This window comes from Typopeltis vanoorti, chromosome 20 (assembly GCF_054136105.1).
Source record: "Typopeltis vanoorti isolate ZY-2024b chromosome 20, IOZ_Tvanoo_1.0, whole genome shotgun sequence".
NCBI classification, from domain to species: Eukaryota; Metazoa; Arthropoda; class Arachnida; order Uropygi; family Thelyphonidae; genus Typopeltis; species Typopeltis vanoorti.
The window spans coordinates 9901833-9922184 of NC_143568.1; the positions used below are offsets into that span (position 1 = coordinate 9901833).

Below are 20352 nucleotides of genomic sequence, written 5' to 3' on the forward strand. Positions count from 1 at the left end.
GTAGTCCTGATGAAAACAGTGTAGGCCTTGTTTACCTTTACATAGGTGATATCCATACCGGCATGATATGTCATTTTATCTTACCACAATTTTTTTTTTTTTGGTTTAAGTCAATCAATATAGAATATAAATTGGTTGGCTGAATTCCAAACTGCCAGCAGATTCTCACTTGTTCAGTATCCAGGTAAATATCTCTTAATAGGGTACACTATGAAAAGGTGAAGATTTTACATTAGGTAAGAAGCCACACTCAGTTCTATGGGTGTGGCTTCTTACCTTTTACCAGAGGTGAGATTAAACAGAGATAAAAAAAATTCATACTTGACAATTTTAATAAAATATATTAATTCATATAATTATCAGAAACGAGAATAAGAGAATATATACTCACAGGTAAAAATCTGAGGCAAACATTTCCAAAATACACAGGGAGGTAAGTATGTTGACTACTTTGTGCACTAAGGTCTTGTAAACATTCAAAATAGAATTTCTCTGGATATTTCTTTAAAAAATGATATACAGTGAAATGAATAAATAACTTATCAAAATATAAATTTATTTCATTATTACAAACATGCTTTATGTCAGTAAGGATTTAAAAAAAAAAAAGTGCATTTTTTCTAACCTAAAAACACTAATTCTTAAGGTCATAGTAACTTAAAAGTTGAAAAAAAAAAATCAATATATTTGTAATTTCAATATTTCTTGACCAGCTTTTGATTTTTTTATAATTTTTGTACTATAAACATGGGAGCATATTATGTTATGATTCAAAGTATTCAGTAAACAAAGATACAGAATTACTGCTTGTAGACTCTTAAATACTAGTTGACTTCACTATAGCAAATGTCATTATAATAAATTTATTACTATATCAAACTACCAGAAAAAGTCACAATCATAGCCCTGCATCATAAAGGGAAATTTACTATATTTATTATCCATTATAATAGGCTATTTCTGTTGACCACTATTACAGTGAAAGTTCATTATTTCTGACTAGTATGCCTCACCAGATCAAATTTTGGAAGATATCTTGTCCAATAATGCATTATTAATTCCAAAACTGTACACAGTTTCATATGAATTTGGAATTTTTGATTTCAGTTCTTAAGAGGTAATTAAAAAACTTCTTAGATTTACATAAGTTCAAGCTAAGACAATCACGATATATTGAATAACCATTATCATAGCATCATGTGTTCACAATACATCACAGCTTAAGACATCAGGAAGAGTGTGGCATTCAGCATTGCATGAAGTCCATACTGTGATATATCTAACACAAGTCATAATTCTATAGCACCTGTTTGTCACAAATCTCGAATTATTCATAATGTGCACACATTCCCACAATACACAACATAATTCATTAATCTGTGATATTTTTCCATTACCAAAAATTAATTCTGACATTCTAAACACAGATAGAAGAAGTTTTATATACAAACAAGCAATCATACTCTTGTGACTTATGAGCAGATGCTTTTATTGGCTTGAATCACCTATTTTTATTACTGTTTTGGTTGTTTATTTTTAAACAACTAAAATTTCAAATTCAAATTTTCACATTTGACGTCCATAGATACCGTATGGTCACTGCTGTATCTCACAGTTTTGGCAATGATGTCTTCTGCTAGTATAAGTGGTAGGGTTGCAGATTCCCTTTCCACGCAAAGTTTGTAGTACAATCACAAACATCCATGCCTACAACGGGATTCGAACCTGCAGCCTCTTGGCTGGAGAGCGGACATGCTAACCACTCGGCCAACCAGGTCGGCTAAAAGTACATAACCAGATACTCTGAAAAACCTAAAATATACACGTGTGTAATTTTTATATATAGCCATTGTGTCTAGAGCACTGAAACCCACTACTATCAATAAACATGAACAGATAATTCTGATAATTCATAAACAAAAAAAAAAAAATTTCGTTCCTGACAAGGAGAATGAGCATACTAGCAATTAGCAGTTCACAATAAAATTCAGCATACTTTAGAACCTGAAAGCCTACTTTTCTGTTAAATATAGTTCTATTATTTCTGAAATGACATTCATTTTTTGATTCAGATGCAAGAAGCATGAAATTTACATCTCATTAACTCAAAGCTTACAAGAGTGCAACTCTCAAAACTTTGTACCATTCAAAAGTACATGTCAAAAAATTTGACCCTTCCTCCCACGTGGCTCATAATCTGAACAAAATGATCTCACATTACTGCTGAAAAAGCAGATAATTCTTCTCTTAAGCAGCAACATCTCTATTGTAATATATAAATGTGTAAGGCAAATACCATGTGTTACATTAAAGTATTACAGCAGCTTTTTTTTTTTTTTAAATATAAAATGCACTCCCAATTGATCATTTTCAATTAAGTATTTATAAGAATGTATTATGAAGAAATCATATTCCTCCAATGAAATGGTTAGCTGAGAAACGTAAGCATTTGCTTATTTTAGACATACATTCACTGCTTTATAAATCACCTCAGCTACTTTGTAAATCAAAAATAATTTGATAATCTGAATAACAACATGCTAACAATATAATGAAAAATCTATGATCTTTACTAATTAGGTGATTATAAATACAGCAGATTAACTGTTATCAAAGTCATATATGAAGCATAAGGAATCAAGTAAAATTTACAATTTCTTGTAAAAATTTACAAAAAAATTATAAATTATAAAAAATTTAAAATTTTAAAAAATTATAAAAAATTTACAATTTACAATCTGCTATAGATCAGATGGTGATACTGAGGCCTTTGGTTGAAAAAAACTGGGTTCCAATCCCATCTAAGATAGGTCTTCAACTGAAAGTGAGTTAATCCATACAGAGGCAGAATTTTTCAGGATAATTTCAGGCAGAAGGAAAAAAAGTTTCTGGTTTCTACCAGAAATCTTTTTCTCTCTTCCTGAAAGACAAGTCAGCCAGATAATGCACACAACTGGCAGAATCAGTAAACAATGTATAAAGTATTAGCCCTAGCATATTTTAATTAGGTTTCTATATAGGCACATTTCTTGGCTGTGACAGCCTGCTGAATGTAACAAGTTACATTCTGCCTCTTGTGTACACCACATTAAGTGAATTTTTAATTGCAGTAGAGTTATAGTTAACCAAGTGTTTTAACCAGTATTAAAATTCAAAAACAGTTGCAGTACAAGTTTCTTCAAACTTTTCATTTTAAAACTCTTTCAGTCAATAATTCTGCATCTGACATATGCTTCTAATACAACATAGATTATATACACATACTTGCAGTGGGATAACTAGGGTAGAGGAAGTGAGATAACACCTTGGGAGCCAAAATTCACAGGGTAGCAAAATAGTGTGCGTAAAAATAATGAGAGAGGCAGTATGGACAGCAACATTCACTTGACTTAAGTAGCTTCTATGCCTAGTTATACTACATCATCTAGTTGTATACCAGCACTGCTTTCTAATGTTTTCCACATTAACCTGCACAAGAAGTTAATTTAAATAGTTCTGTGAATAAAACATATTCACTGAACTTGCAGACGTTACCTAGCAAACAGGAGCTAGGGTCTTTACATTCATACTATGAAGCATTTCTCCTATCTAGCTATGCAGAGCTGGTCTCAAATTCTTTCCATCTGGTGGATGCAGCTATTTACCAAAAAAAAAAAAAAAAATGTGCAAGTCACCAGCTTATTACACTCAATTTTTTGGTCCAATTTTATAAGAATATTCTTTAGTTTTTGCCTAATGTAGGTTTTCAATTTTGGTTATGCTTTTATATCAGCTTGATCTATAATCTAATAGCATTTTTATTTATTTTTTAATGTATTACTTTCTTCTATTCACACACACACACACACACACACACACACACACACACACACACACACACACACACACACACACACACACTATCATCTTCATTTTTTTTAAAATCTGTTTTTTTTTTCGAAGGGGATAATGAAATGCAACTAAAAGAGTAAAAGACTAAAGAGTAAAGACTAAAAGAGAAAAACAACTAAAAGAGTAATAAAATGATCAAGTCAACACGAGACATGTACGGTTATCTCTCACCATAGCAAACTTCCTTTAACATAGCATTATGCATATGAGGCTTTGGGTAGGATTTTTTTAGAAGTTCATGCTAATAGTTTTTGCTTTAGAGTTGACTATATAAGAATAAAAGATTAAATAAAAAAAAAAGGAATGGCACAGAATGTTTTCATCCAACTAAATGTTGTATTTAAAAATAAGGTTACTACACTGAGGTCCATCTACATTTTGTTTATAAACTACTTGAACTGACTGGATGTGAGTATATTATTCTGATTCACACCTCACAGGCTGACTGATTTTTTTTTTTTTTTGGAAAAAAATTTTCTTTAGTTAGATTTTTTTGTAACTAGATATCTTTCTAATATTTCAGCCTAAATTAACTTGCTAACTAACAGGAAACAAACTTATGATGCTCTTCCCAATTGTTTTGAGCTATGATAGAAGCATTTGTCACCCTTTCCATTCAAAAGGTCACTTGAAAGAATGACTAGATCATATTATTACTCAAATCATGACAATAACTATACAGTCTAAAGCCGGTAAGAATGTAATGAATTGGCAAGTGTAGTAGAAATTGACCTTTGAAATTTTTGCTTTATTCTTCTTAGACTTGCAATGCAGAGTACTTTCATTCTTCAATGTTCTAAATCTACCTTCCATGTGTCAATTTTGTATTGTACTTTTACATTATTCTAGTTGTGTTTCCTTTGTACTTTTAATTTTTACACTGTTATCATCAAACTGACACTTACAGTTAGTGGGTGTACAGGATATTATGATAGTAATACATGAAAGAGTCAGATCATTATTAACTTCATACTGACAAATTTCCTCAAAATTTCTCTCTTAGGTACCAAGCCCGCAATATCATCAGATCTTATATTTCTGTCTGACCAAATTGTATTCTTATTGGCTTAAACCACAATTTAAACAATAGTACAACATGAAAGAATTTCATGCCAGATGGAGTGTTACATGGTTAAACAAGGACCCCAATTATTTTGCCAGGGAAACAGGAACAGTGAAAAGTCAGCTACTGGAACAATTCCTGAAACACATCCCATTCAACTATCACTAGAGTTCAAGATCAATACTACCAACATAAGCTGAATGGCAAAGGAATGAAACTAGCAGAGAATTGGATAAGTACAAGATCGGCATAATAGGGGTGACTGAAACAAAAAAGACAAAAACTGGTGAGATCTTTCTGAGCGATAAATACAAAATGTTATATTCAGGCAAAGACAATCAAGGAAAAGAAGGATTAGCTATAGTATTCAACACTAAATACGAGGCTAATCTTCTTGAATGGCAGGCAATACCAAGTAGAGTGATTTGGGCAAATATCAGAATGGGGAACTGGACAATGAGACTTATTTGTGCCTATGGTCCCACAGAAGGCTCTACTAAGGTAGAAGTGGAGACATATTTTTGAGGCTTTAGAGAAAGCAATTGACACAATAAAAAATGAAAATGTGGTCCTTGTTGGGGATCTAAATAGCAGTGTAGGAAATGATTGTGAGACATACAAAAATATTTTGGGAATATTTGGAGAAAAGAGCAAAGCTAATAATAATGGCAAATACCTCTTGGATTTCTGCTCAGGTCATGGACTGGTTATTACTAACACCATGTTCCAACATAAAAATGTGCACAAATTCACATGGAGAGAAGAGGCAAGGAATAAGAAAATTCTCATTGACTTTGTTATTGTTGATAGTGATGTTTTCTCCCTGGTGCAGGACACCAGAGTGTACAGAGGATTTGAAATTGGAAGAGATCACTATTTAGTCTTGAGTAGGATAAAATTGAATTTCGTATTGAAAAGAATAACATGTAAGAAAGTTTTAAAGAGAATAAAAGTTGAGCAGTTCTCAGATGTGAACTGTAGACTAAAATACACAAAGATTATTGAAGTAAAAATAAAAGAGTTTGAGAAAAGGAACCAAACCTTGGAGATTCAGTGGCAACCCTTGAAGAAAACCCTGATTGATTCATTTAGAGAGGCATGTGATCAAGTTGTCTGCAAGGATAGAAAAATCAGAACTCCATGGTGGACACAGGAAGTTAAAGAGACAGTGAAGGAAAAGAAGAAAGCATATCAAAAGTTCCTGGCAAATAAGTCAGCTTGTGCTCTTAGAGAATACAGAGACAAATGTAAGAAAGCTAAACAGGTGTGTAAAACTAGCTAAACAAGTCATGGAAGGACTTTGGCAAGAACATAGAAAATAAATATAAAGTGGTAAGATATTCTGGAGGTTGTTGAAGAAGCTTGGAAATGGAGGAAAGAGTGTTGTAAAAGGAGTTAGAGATGATAAAGGTTACATGAAAACAGGAGAAAAAGATATCCTTGAAGTATGGGGTAATTACTTCGAAAAATTGCTAAATGAAACAAGCAGTGAGGCATACAGTCAGGAATACATATCCATACTTGAAGTAGAAAAAGCCATCAAAGGCTTGAAATGTGGAAAGGAAGCAGGAGTAGATGATATTTAAACAGAAATGCTGAAATATGGTGGTATCAAAGTCTTACAGTGGCTGCACTGCATAGTTCAGAAAGCCTGGACAGAGGGACGAATTCCCGATGATTGGAGTAGAGCTCTAATAGTACCCATATATAAAAAGGGAAATAAAACTGAATGTGAGAAATACAGAGGTATTTCCCTACTGAGTGTTCCTGGCAAGATCTATGCAAGCATACTTAAGAAACGGTTGAGAAGAATTGTGGAAGAACAAGCTGGATTCAGGTCAAATAGAGACTGTCAGGATCTGATCGACAAATAGTTGAGAAAGCATGGGAATATAATAAAGATCTGTATTTAAGTCTTGTCGATTTGGAAAAGGTATATGACAAGGTGCCAAAAGAGAAGCTATTCAATATGCTGCAGTTATATGGTGTCAATGGGGCATTATATCAAGCAATACTTAGTCTTTATTTGAGTTGTAAGTCAGCAGATAGAATTGAAAGAAGTACAGAAAGATGGTTTAATGTTAAATCTGGTGTGAGACAAGGATGTACATTATCCCCTCTGTTATTCATTATCTATATGGATCACATTATGAAGGAAAGTGTTATTAAACATGATATCAAAATTGGAGATGTTAATGTCAGCTCTTTGCTTTATGCAGATGATGTTATACTTCTAAATAAATCCGCTACAAGTTTGCAAGAGTCCATGACTAAACTGAATAACTGTTGTAATAGATATGGTATGAAGGTGAGCATTAAAAAGACAAAGACAATGAAAATAGGTAGAACCATTGAAAATGTCAACTGTGTTGTGAACGGGGAACCTGTGGAACAAGTGAAACATTTCAGCTACTTAGGCACGATTTTTACTGAAGATAGTAAATTAAATATGGAAATAGACAACAGAATCAACAAAGCTGGTATGGTAGGAAGTCTAATGAATAAATTTATATGGAATAAGAGAGAAGTTAGTCGGAACACTAAATTAGCTGTATACAAGACAGTGTTCAAACTGGTTTTAACTTATGAATCTGAGAGCTGGGTCAGAAGTAAAACACTTGACCAAAGACTAGAGACCACAGATATGAGAGTCCTGAGAAAGATTATAGGCGTAAACAGGTGGCATCAATGGCAGTATCATATTAAAAACGAGGATATTAGGAAAGAACTTGACATTGTTGGCATCCAGGAATGCATTAGCAGAGCTAATCTCAGGTGGTATGGTCACTTAAACAGAATGGGTGAGGAAAGATTAGCAAAACAAGTGTTCTCTGCCAGGTTGGCAGGAAAACAACTCAGAGGAAGACCAAGATATAGGTGGATTGATAAGGTAGAATGTACCTTAGACGATAGAAATATAAGATCTGATAATGATAATATTGGAGTCTTGACAAGTGACAGACTGATTTGGAGGAAAATTGTAGATAGGAAGTTAGTAATGATGTAAGTTTTTCATGTAGTACTATCATAATTATCCTGTACACTCCTTGAGGATACATGTCATTTGATGATGTTTCCATCTTTGAAGACTTTTTATTGTACTAATCCACCTAGATTATGGTCTTTCTCTGGGTCTTTTTTCCAGCCACCTGACAAAGAACACTTGTTTTGCTATCCTTTTCTCTCTCCCATTCTGTTTAAATAACCACACCACCTGAAATTAGCTCCGCTAACAGAATTCTAACAATGTAATGTTTTCTTTCCTAATATCTAATATGATACTGCCACTGATACTATCCGTTCACTCCCATAATCTTTTTTAGAACACTCATATTTGTGAGCTTCAGTTTTTGATCAAGTGTATTATTTCTAACCCAGCTATTAGATCTATAAGTTAAAATTAGTTTGAACACTGTCTAGTATTCAGGTACTTTTGTGTTTTGACTAATTTCTCTCTTATTACATATACATTTATCCACTTGACTTCCTATTATATCAGTTTTTCTAATTCTTTTGTCTATTTCCTAGCCTTTTCTCAAATATACTTGTATAAATCTTACCAGGAACACTCAATATGAAAATTCTCCTATAATTCTCACATCCAATTTTATTTCACTTTTTTTTTTATAAATGGGTACCATGAGAGCTCTACTTCAATCACCTGGAATATAACTCTTTGACCAGACCTTCTGAATTATACAGTGTAACAACTGTAAAGTTTTTATACCTTCATGTTTGATTATTTCTGTTATTCTCTTTATAAAATAGCAATAGTAATTAAAATTTTTATTTTTTTGGATTTCAACATTTCAGTTACAGAGTCGCAGTGCAAAATGAGTTACTTTAAATGTTTTGTACCTGTTTGTTGATCAACTACAGTAATATGAAGTACTTTAATCAATGCAGACAGTCTTTTGAACAGTTTCCAGATTATGTAAAAAATAATACTTGAAAAATTCTTAGCTAGCTGACGATATTAACATACTATAGGCTTGCAACATTTCATGGATGGGAATCGCATAATAATAATAAATACAATTCTATAGTTTGAATATAATCATGGTTTTATTAGTAATGCTCACAAATTTTGCATGTGAGATGCATATAACACTGTGGGTAGTATAGTAATAGCTGAATAATTAAACACATAAAACAACTTAAATGTGCTATCCTTGACTTTTGAATTCTTTAATTTTTATTTACACCCTCTGTCCAAAAAGAAACCAAACTTTTCGAAAATAGAAGAAACTAGTGGCGCCGCCTGTTGTACCTTTTTGTTGTTGAAAGCAGCAACCTTCATTAGTCTTGTGTCAACTGTTTATGACATCTGTTTCATTATTTTTCATTAGAAGCCAAGTTATAGTGCCAAGAGTGACGGTGTGTTTGGATGAACGGTCGGAAAATGAGTTTCAAACAGAAAGCTGATTGATTTTTGTGTTAAACTTGGTAAAAGTTTTACTGAAACGCATCAAATGCTTCAAAAAGCATATGGTGATGAATGCTTAACCTGTGCTCAAGTTTAAGCGATTTTAAAGTGGTTATGAGACGCTTGAGGACGACGAAAAGCCGGGCTGTCCAAAAACTGGACTGAGTGAAGTTACCATCCAAAAAGTGCATGATTTCATCAACGAAAACTTGAAATCGTCCGTGAGATTGATTGAAGATGAATTGGGGATTCCAAAATCAACTGTGTACAACATTTTGACTGAGAGTTTGGGGCTTCGCAAATTGAATTCGAGATTTGTTCCCCACAAGTTGACCAACAACCAAAAAATGTATCTAATTGAACATTTGAGTAAGGATTCAAACTTCCTTGAAACGATTGTTACTGGTGACGAAACGTGGTGTTTTAAGTATGAGCTCGAAACAAAGCACCAGAGTTCTGAGTGGAGACCACCAGAAGAGGGGCATCCGAAAAAAAAAGTTGCTTGAAGAAGTCAAAAGTAAAGACAATGCTGATTTGTTTCTATGATTCCAAGGGCATTATCCACAAAGAATTCGTTTCGCCTGGCGAAAAGGTCAATGGTGAGTTTTATCTAGAAGTTTTGAAGCGATTGATAGTGAGAATTCGTCGAGTACGGCATGAATATCGTGATGCAGGCAGCTGGTCACTTTTGCATGATAATGCACCATCTCATCATTCGAACATTGCGAGACAGTTTTTTGAGCAAAAACCAAGTCTGTGGGTTGGATCACTCACCGTATTCACCTGATTTAGCACCCTGTGGCTTCTTTCTCTTCCCCTACTTCATTTGTCAATGAAAGGAAAGCAATACGACACCACCGAAAACGTTCAAGTAGCAGTAACCACGACCCTCAACAGTATCCCAAAATTCATTTAACGAATTAATTGACCATGCCAAACGCTGTATCGAAGCTGAGGGATTGTATATTGATTGAAATATATGATTTTAATAATTATAATTGGCCTGTGTTTTATTTTCTTTCAAAAGTTCGGTTTCTTTTTGGACAGAGAGTGTATTATTTATGTAAATAAAAAGAAAACCTTGCAAAGAATGGATTACAGGAACAAATTCTCAAATTATCTTATGAAAAATGTAACCACAACAGATTACTTTTGTCTCATTTTCACAAAAAGTTACTGAAGGGATTTTAGAGATAGTAATAAAATTTGCCAATACATGACAGGACAGGATAGAATAGCAAGAGTGTTTGGGTTAGATTCTTTGCTTGGAAAATGGTGAATAAGTGAAATGCAGAACAAATTACTAGAGACAGTCATGAATGCTTTTTCAGTGAATGAGTTTAAAAGAGAGAGAGAGAGAAGCATTATGTGAATGATGGTTGGTGCTGGCTTCTTCTATGAAGGCCTTCAATTGTTATGTATGCTGTTGTTGTGGGCCTCAATTCTGCTTTGGAGATCTTTCTTGTTCATAGATTGAAAATTATTAAAAACTGCTGCTGTTCTGATGATGAAGTTTGACTAAGAAAATGCAACCATGAGTCTTTATTCTAACGAATGCAGAAGCGAGATGATATACCTACTAAAAGGTAACCTACTTACAGACATTCAGATAACCCTACTTGGTGCACTAATAATAATATGAAATTTAAGGGTCTTTGCAATTGACCTAAACAAATTAAAGATCAAGTAGAATCAAAGCACTGCAATGTCCCATGATTCTATGGAGCACTCAAAATTCAAAATCTGCAGATATGAGATATTCTCTGACGTACTACACTAAATACTTAAAAAGCTTCTATGACATGTCAGTAACACATCCTCTCACATCAAGAACTCAAAAGACTTCATTAGTAAGATAAATAACATTATTGTGGATCCTAAAGATTCATTACCAAGCAAAGACATAACTAGTCTATTTATCAACATGTACAGAGTAGAAACGTTATTGCTACTAGAAAAGCTATATCTACCAGACACCAATCTTTTCAGACACTATCTAGAAAACACTTTTGTTGAAATTGTTTAATTAATTAAACAATTTTGTTTAATTATTAAAAGACAAAAAAGAAAGTCTAGCAATTGGCTTATTTATTCCACCTCACTAGAGTTTCAAATTTCAAATTATTCTATATATGCAACATATATAGAATTATTTGAAAAGATATCTACTGAAAAAATACCACCATAATAAGCAAAAAAGTGTGGACACAGTATGTTGAAAATATTTTCATCATCTGGCAGGCTCTAATGAAACATCCTATGAGTTCAAGATTTTCCTGAACAGCTTAAACCTTAAAATTCATTTTACAACAGAATTGTGAATTCTATTGTAAAATGAAATTAATTGAAGAAAACAGGACACTTCCATTCCCTGATGTGCTCATCTCAATCTGTAAACAGACTAGATTAACATTCTCAGTATAGGGAAAGAAATTCAACAATGATAGGTATTTACATTCTGTACAAGAGCATCTGTAATAAAAATAAATTACAAGATCATAGACAAAACAGACAAACAAATCACACAAACAACTTCATTGTTTCTTAAGAAGATGGGTGTGTACATACTATTTTCTGCATACACCATATATTATTTCAGACAACAGGATGTTTGAGAGACATTTACACAAAAGAACGTATTAAGGATGATAAGAAGAAACGATTACATACATACATACATGACAGACAGACATGGCCTATTGGACTATACAGGAAAAACTGATAATCTGGGAGCTAACTAACTATCCATATATTGAATTTAATAGCTATTTGTAAGTTTAAAGAAGTCTCTGAAATGAAAATATTCAACATAGTGTAATAAAAGTCTTATCCTAAACCAACTTTAGTTAGCTACATAAAAGTATGTTTAAAAATTTGAAATTCATGGAACTAAGTCATGGTGGACATTATGCAGCACAAATAAACAATGATGCTTGTCAAGATGACAAACTTTAAATTTAATAACAATTTCAATGCTATTAGTTTATGTTCAAGTATCGTTAAGTTAATGTATGTTTTCAAATTGTTAAATAACTATATTCCTGATGAAGTATGCCAAAGAGCACGGGTTCCCAACCCTATGCCCACGGGCACCATGGCACCTGTCGACCAATTTGTGTGTGCCTGCCGCTGTTCAACCGTGTGCCGTATAGTTTGAAATAATCACGCAACAATTCATGGCATGCTATATGACACATGACGAGTATTAAATGCATACAATGTAAAGTAGACGCGCATTCGAAGTTGTTCATTCCAGTTCAAGAACTGGAATATCATCATATTCTCCTAATTATGAAGCACTGGCCAATGAAATGTAATGCCAAAGATCACAATAACTTACATATATATATATATTTAAATTTTTATATAATGTAAACTTAAACATTTGATTATAATGTAAACTTTGTATGTATTCATTTAACAAAATTCAAAAAATTTGCTTGAAAAAATAGATGGTGCCCGTCGCCCTACCGGTATTTTAGAATGTGCTCTAGGAAACAAAAAGGTTGGGAACCCCTGCCATAGAGTAAGAAACTAGTAGAATACTTTTTTTTTCTTTGTATAGTTGTATTGTGTGGTTACACTGGATTTATTTCACATGAATAACAAAAAACATAGGATGTCAATGTCTTTTAAAAAAGAAAATGTTTTGTTTTTTAAGCAAGCTGCAGCATAAACTTTGCTCTAATTTACAATTCTTTTTCAGCTCCATGATTTGTATGCAGTTAATTTTCATCCCAATTTAACTTAGCTGTCAGTCACTTTCATTACTTATCCTGTGATTAATGATTATCATTAGAAAGATGGCAGATGGATATTTATATCACATGGACAAGTGATATAGTCAACTTTCAGTATCAAACTTGTGGGGACACATAACTATTTTGTTGAAGTATAGCAAAATAGAATGATATAGTGAATTTCCTTTAGAGTAGAATTGTGCCTTTGGATGGGACTTTTTTTTGGTAGTTTGTTATAGTGAGAGTTAACTGCAAGCTGTCAATCTCAAATACCTATAAACTCCATCCCCACTGATAACAGATCAACATTAACTTACTGTTGTACATGTTAGTACCTCTCAATGCAGGATTTTTAATTGGTACCTTTTTATTTTGATAGCATCTTATTTTTTGCAAGTTAGAATACAACTTCTTTTTTTAAAAATTATTCATAGTTCTAGGATAAATCAGATATTTAGTTCCTCAATTACAAAGATTTCAGTTAAGTGAATTAATTTATGCTATCATAACATTTTGAAGAATAGCACCAATTCTTCTGTGTGCACTAATATATGTAATATATTTTTTTGTACAATAAATTCAGTTTTCCGTTTTTAATTCTAACCAAATTTTAGACCATATTTTTTGAAAGGACCTTCATAGCATGGTCTGTAACCATGATGCACTATGGTTGGAAAGTAGTGGATTTGACTGGTGTCTGGGATGCAAAGAGCATTTATAAGGAGCTTTTCAACTGAAGGCATTAGGTGATTTCATACAGAAGGAAGCAGTTTTCTTTCTAAAAACTTTTCCCCCTCTATTTTATAGAGGAGGAAAAAATCTGTCAGAGAATACTCATACACACAAACACATTAACTGATGCACAATAAATAACCTATTCTTTAGGCCTAATACCTAAAGGAAAATGGAAGCGTAAACCTTTTAGTAAATCATAAAGCTAGCTACAATTGCTTGGAAGTGGGATGAGATGGAATTATAAAGACTGTCATGTTGACCAGTATGGCCTTTTTACAGGGTAATAGAGTGTGTAAAAATGCTACTGGATTCCATACTTTGGCACTTAGTGAAGTTCACCTTAAATTACATGCCTTTCTTTCTCTCTCATTCCATACAGCTAAAAAAAACAATCAACTATTTCTGATAATTTCACAAATATTGATCTTCAAATAGAGTTGCAATATGAATTACATTCGCACTGCTGTACATATAAAAAGGTGAAATAAAAAGTATATATGCTACTTAAGTTCACATTTTTTTAAAACTGAAATAACACAACTGAAAATAAGAAAGGATTTTATTTTAGCCCTTACATATTCAAAGCTTAAGTTACCAAACACCCAAATGCAAACAGTCATATAGCTTGATGATATCCAGATCTCAGGCAATCTATACAATTGATAACTCCAATCTCACAGATTTGCTCAGATCAGTCCTCAGACATTCTGAATCTATTCTGTCTCTTCTATAATTTTCATGGGAAAATGCTCCACTGCATTCTGCATCTATTCTATGTTTCTATCATAGTCACATAGCTTGATGGTATCCAGATCCCAGTAATTCACATAACTGATAACTCTGATCTCACAGATTCAATGAAATCACTTCTCCGACATTCTGAAACTATTCTATGTCCCTTCCATTATTATTTTCACAGGAAAAATGCTCCACTGCATTCTGCATCTATCCTATATGTTTCTATCGTATCTCTCCTCTTTTCATCCAACCAATATCAACCTAATTTTGTAATCCAGAAACATTCCAGTCATCATCTTAGTCACTTGTCTATGGATCCTCTCCACCACTTATCCCTCAAAAATCCATGAGACAGAATCTGTACACAAATATGAAATCTTTATTTGCACCAAGGATAGGGCAAATGATATCCAATGTTTTTTTTATTTTATTTTATTTTTTTTAAGCATCTAAGAATTATATAATCCAAAGTACTAATGTGCTACAGGTTTCCTACCTTTTATGAGCTGGATTATCATAAAAAAGTGTCCCTCATATTCCCCAAACTACCATTTTAACTTCATCAGTTGCCAGGAAAACAATCCCTCATGTTTAGAATTACCATAAAATCTTATCACTTACATAGACTCAATTTTAAAACTGTACCTCAAAATGAGAAAAATGTTACCAGTCTTTGCACCTTCAAAAGACTCTGGGTCCAGAGTCCAAATAAAGTCTGGAATGTCTCATCATCAAATTCTTGATATGTACCATGAAGAGGTGTACAGAATACCCATGATAGAACATCAAATTTATATCATTATTAACCTGACAACAATTTCCCTCCAAATTTATTTTTTATTAGAACATATCTTATACTGGAGTTTTTTAAGGCACTTCTAAATGCATCAAACCACTGAATCTTTTCCTTATCATTTTGTTATAAAACACCACTTCTGCTAATTTTCCTCTCCTATATTCTTTAAGTGATCATACTGACTCACATTAGTTCTGCTCACTTGACACATTCCTGAATGCTAATATTTTCATTTTTAATATGAAGATGCCACTGATAACATTTACTTACTCTGCAAATTTTTCTTAAACTTTTAATTTTAAACTTAATTTTAAACTTTTAAAATCTGTAATCACTAGTCTTTGATCAACTTTATGATTTCTAACCCAGTTCTCAGGTCCAACTTAAACCTGGTGTCAGTCTTGTAAAAAAGCATTTAGTGTTCTAATTTTGCTCATATTCAATACAAATTTATTCAGTTGAATTACAACAATATCAATTTTGCTTGTTCTGTTGTCTATTCCCATATTTAATTTCCCTTCTTTAATAAAAAGATGTGCCTAAATATGTGAAATATTTTGTCTGCTTAACAGGTTCTCCACTGTGAATGCAGGTGATGATTTCCATGTTCTTGCCTAAGTTCAAAGTCTTTTATGGGTGATTTTCAAAATAATTTAATTACAGCAGTTATTCATTCTAGTCAAAGAATCCTAAAAACTTGATCTAGATTTATTTAGGAGTATAACATCACTTGCATAAAGAACCAAGATTAGCATTTCCAATTTAGATGTTCAGTCTGATCCTCTTTCCTTCATAATTCATAGAGATGACGAATAATAGTGATGACACTGTCACCCATGTCATATACCTGATTTTACATTTTTATTTATTTATTTTTTAATGTGGTCCCCATTTATGAAAAGTTGTAGGCCTATAGTACATTAGTACTGTGAGTGGACTAAGGATTTCATTCTATTGTTTATAAAATTTTATATATATATTTTTGTATTTTATTTATTTATATTTTTTTATAAAGTCTGGAAACCTTGCTCTAGAGACAAAACATAGAACTTTTTCAAGCCACTTCTCCAATAAGCAGGGCAGTGGTCTCACCTGGGTGATGAAATTCATCTCCACCATTTTCTTGTCCTATTCCAACTGTTGATTTACAACTTAAATATGAATTATCATTATTATTATTATTACTACACAGGAAACTCCATGGAGTCTGTAAACTCATCAAGAAAGGCCCTAAACATCATGCCAAGCACTAGCCAATATTTGCACAATATCTATCATATTTTGCTTTGAACTCATTCACAGTCATGGCAGCCACAACAGAGTGACAACCTAATCCACTCAGTCACAACTATCCAAGCAAAAAATCATTATATTAGTCATTATATCTTTGCTAATCAATTTCGAAGACTCCTAGTTTTCCCACCATCAAACCTATTCTGAAAAATTTCCTCTGTATTAATCCTGTACAAACCTTCATTTGTATGTCTCAATAATTTCTGTAATCCACAAATCTTCAACTTATCCTCATAAGGTGTTTTATAGACCTATCACCATCTTTTCCACATCCTCTTCGGCCCCAAGAAACCCACATGATCAGAGCTGTGCAAGAAAGGGCTCGCATCGTCGAGAAAAAAAAAGAAAAAAGAAAAAAAGCTGTGTTTCATACAAAAACTTTTATTAATACAGCTTGTGCACAAATTCTAATCAAAATGTATGAGAACAATCACCCTCTTAAAGACTATCATTTTTAAACAAATATTTCATGATCTAAACATGAAATATTTGCACACACACAATCAACCGTGTTAATTTATCTTACATAAGAAAAACATTTTTAACTATCAAAATATAATAAGAATGAAATCTTTTATAAAGCATTTGATGGGCTACTGGTTTTACCATACGATTGACTACCAGATGAGAGAAGGGTAAAGATAACGCATGTGCTTATTTTATTTTCAAACGGCGCATTTGCTATAGAGGAGTTGAAACAATAATTCCAAATAATCTATACACTGCTGAATAGACTAATTTTTGTTAGGTTACTGTATGAGTTTGTGGCTTAATATGTTTGAAAAAAAATTTTTTTTTTTTGAAAAAATAAAAAAGTAAACAAGAACAAGGGGCTCGCAGATTTGAGAAAAATTTAACAAAGGGCTCGTGCGAGCCCCTTATAGCTCACCACTGGATTTATCTCCGATTGTCAAAGTGTTCTTCAGCAACAAAGAAATCTGACAAGCTGTTTTAGCCACTTCTACAATATGCCCTCTAAACTTCAGCTCCTTATTAACTAACACCCCCAAATCCCTGGCTTAATTTTGTGGAGTATAGTTTCATCAATATGGCACACAGGCGGTAATTTTTTCACCTCAAAATGCATAACCTTATACTTTGCCACATTATCCTGACATCCATTCTCCTTTGCCCATACCAGTCCATTTAAATCATCTTGCAAAAATTTAACAGCTTTATTGACTAATGCTCTATCCAATATTGCATCATTGGCAAAGAACTGAATATTTCATCTAAGATCATTTCCCATATCATTAAATAGTAGTAGCCCAAGTACAGCCCTGATGCATTCCACTAATCACAACCCTCTTTATCCACATCACAAACTTCAAATCCATCCTCATGTGCTGCAAATTATTTATCAAAATTCCACACAGTATCCTACAAAAAGCCTTTGAAAAGTCCAGAAGTATCGATGCATACCCCATTACTTTTATCCAACTCTGCTGTCACTGTATTATAAAAGGTGAGTTACTCAGGTATGACCTACCCTTCAGAAAACCACGTTTCCCCCACTCCTTAGATGTTGATCAATTGGTGATTTGCTATCCAAGTCTTGAAGCCTCCTTCATGCAATGGAACTATTTTCCTCTCTTTCACAAAACTCAGAGACTTAGTTTAGCTGAGACTTAAATTATAAATTAAAGATGCCAAGAAATTATATTTTTGGTTTAATCCCTTATCCGAGTGTAAGCAAACAAAGTTTGCACCTGAAGTGTTTTTGAGGACTGGGAAACTCATATATAGAAGCTAATGACTTCACATCACTTGCCTTAGTTTCACATAATGCAAAGTGCATATTCTTATAGACATGCAGAATAGGAAGGGTCATTACCCTTCCCATCCTGCAATTACTCTGAAGGGTAACCTTCAGGGCACAAACTTTGTTTGCTTACACTTGGAAAAAGAATAACCAAGTGGGAAAACTTCCAACATCTAGTTCTAATCCTGAGACTTAAACAATGTGGTCAAAGGCACTGCAAATTCCCTAATACCTTCCTTAAAATGCGAGTTGGTCCCATCTAATCCAATAGCTGTATTCACATCAAGGTTTTGTAATATCCCATGTACTTCCATTTCATCTATCCCTATTTCCATATTAGCACTTTTCTCTCTTGTTACTGTAACATCTTAGCCTGGATGACATACCCTTGCAAAGTGTTCATATAGTAATTCAGCTATTTTGTCTGCTTCAGTTACCTCCCTATTATCAGCATTCACAAAAATTACTCTTTTATAATTATTCTACCTTTTACTTGCCACATACCAAAAGAACTCTTTGGGATTGCCTTTGGTCTGCATAGCTTTTCTTTCATTTTCATTTCCTCTCTGATTTTGTCTTTCTTACCATGCTGATCACTTTTCTGGCCTATGCTTTTTTAAGGTGTGCCTGCCATTCACCTTTTTTTCTCTCTCTAATTTCTTTAATATTTTTTTTTTGTAGCTCCTGCTTAATGATGGTCAAGACAACATGATCACTCTCACCAATTCATCGCAATGTTATTATCTTGGTTACAGACACATCCTCTGATGTAATTACTTGATCTAGCACTCTCAAATCCATGGTACATTCCATCATATGTTGCTTCAGGTAATTAGTCCTTAGTAACTAAATAAATCACTTCCTTCCTCCTATGCTTTCTTTCCTCCTTCAAATTCATGTTTCATTAGTTGAAGTCATCCATAATAATCACTGGCTTTCTATTCGCTGAGCTTATTTGCTGATACATACTATCCTCATCGTCCTTTACATCTCCTGGTTTATAACAGAAACCAACTGTATATAGCAGATGTTTATATGTTTATTTGCTATAAACCAAATGTTTATAGCAGAAAAACTCTTGACTAATCACACATCAGATAGCTTGACTGTACCATTTTCAACAACCTCCTATTAAACTCCTAATCGCTTTGGTTGCAGTTTATCAACTATCAATCTTCAGTAGTCTCCCATTCTTTTCTTTCTGTCCTCCCTAAAAATACTATACTCTTCACATCCTATCTGACTAACTATATCATCTTTTGTGAATCATGTCTCACTAATGCCCATAATTTCTAATGAAGAGCTAACTGATATTAAAAATTTCTCCTCCCTTGTTCTGAATGCTCCTAGAATTAGTGTACATAAAATGCAGTAATGTAAGAATAGTGTAGGACTACAGGGGATAACTATCCCATTCTGGTATGTTACTAGTGGTAACAACTTTATTTTTTGCAAATTCTCACACAATCGACTGATTAGTATCTGTAGATTCACTCAACATGTTCCCACCAAATAGCTCTAGTTCTGATTTTTCACCCCCAGTCTCACTTCGTTCAACAACACTTTCTCCAGACTCCAAACACCAAATGCATTCTAGTGCAATGTGTGGCTTAATATAATGTCCCACTTACACCACTTCATTTTATTAGCATCATCAAATTCCTGATATATACCCTCAAGGGGTGTACAGGATATGATAGTACTACATGAAAAATTCACACCATTACTAACTTCACCATCATTTGAAATTTTTGTTTAAGCCAATAAGAATACAATTTGGTCGGCTAAATCCCAAATTGCCAGCCCATCCTTGTCCGCTCAGTATCCAGGTAGATACCTAACAGGGTGCACCATGAGAAGGTGAGGATTGGACATTAGGTCAGAAGCCCTGGTCGGTGCTCCGCATTC

The 20352-nt window shown here is 33.2% G+C and overlaps 1 protein-coding gene across 1 annotated transcript in view; it reads right to left on the minus strand.

Moving 5' to 3' along the window:
* MED23 (mediator complex subunit 23) overlaps positions 1–20352 on the minus strand; it is a 435475-nt gene that overhangs the window by 97562 nt on the left and 317561 nt on the right. The window contains exon 25 of the mRNA XM_090410280.1: positions 392–502. Within this exon, the coding sequence (XP_090266406.1) occupies positions 392–502 (111 nt within the window). The remainder of the gene's footprint in view (positions 1–391; positions 503–20352) is intronic.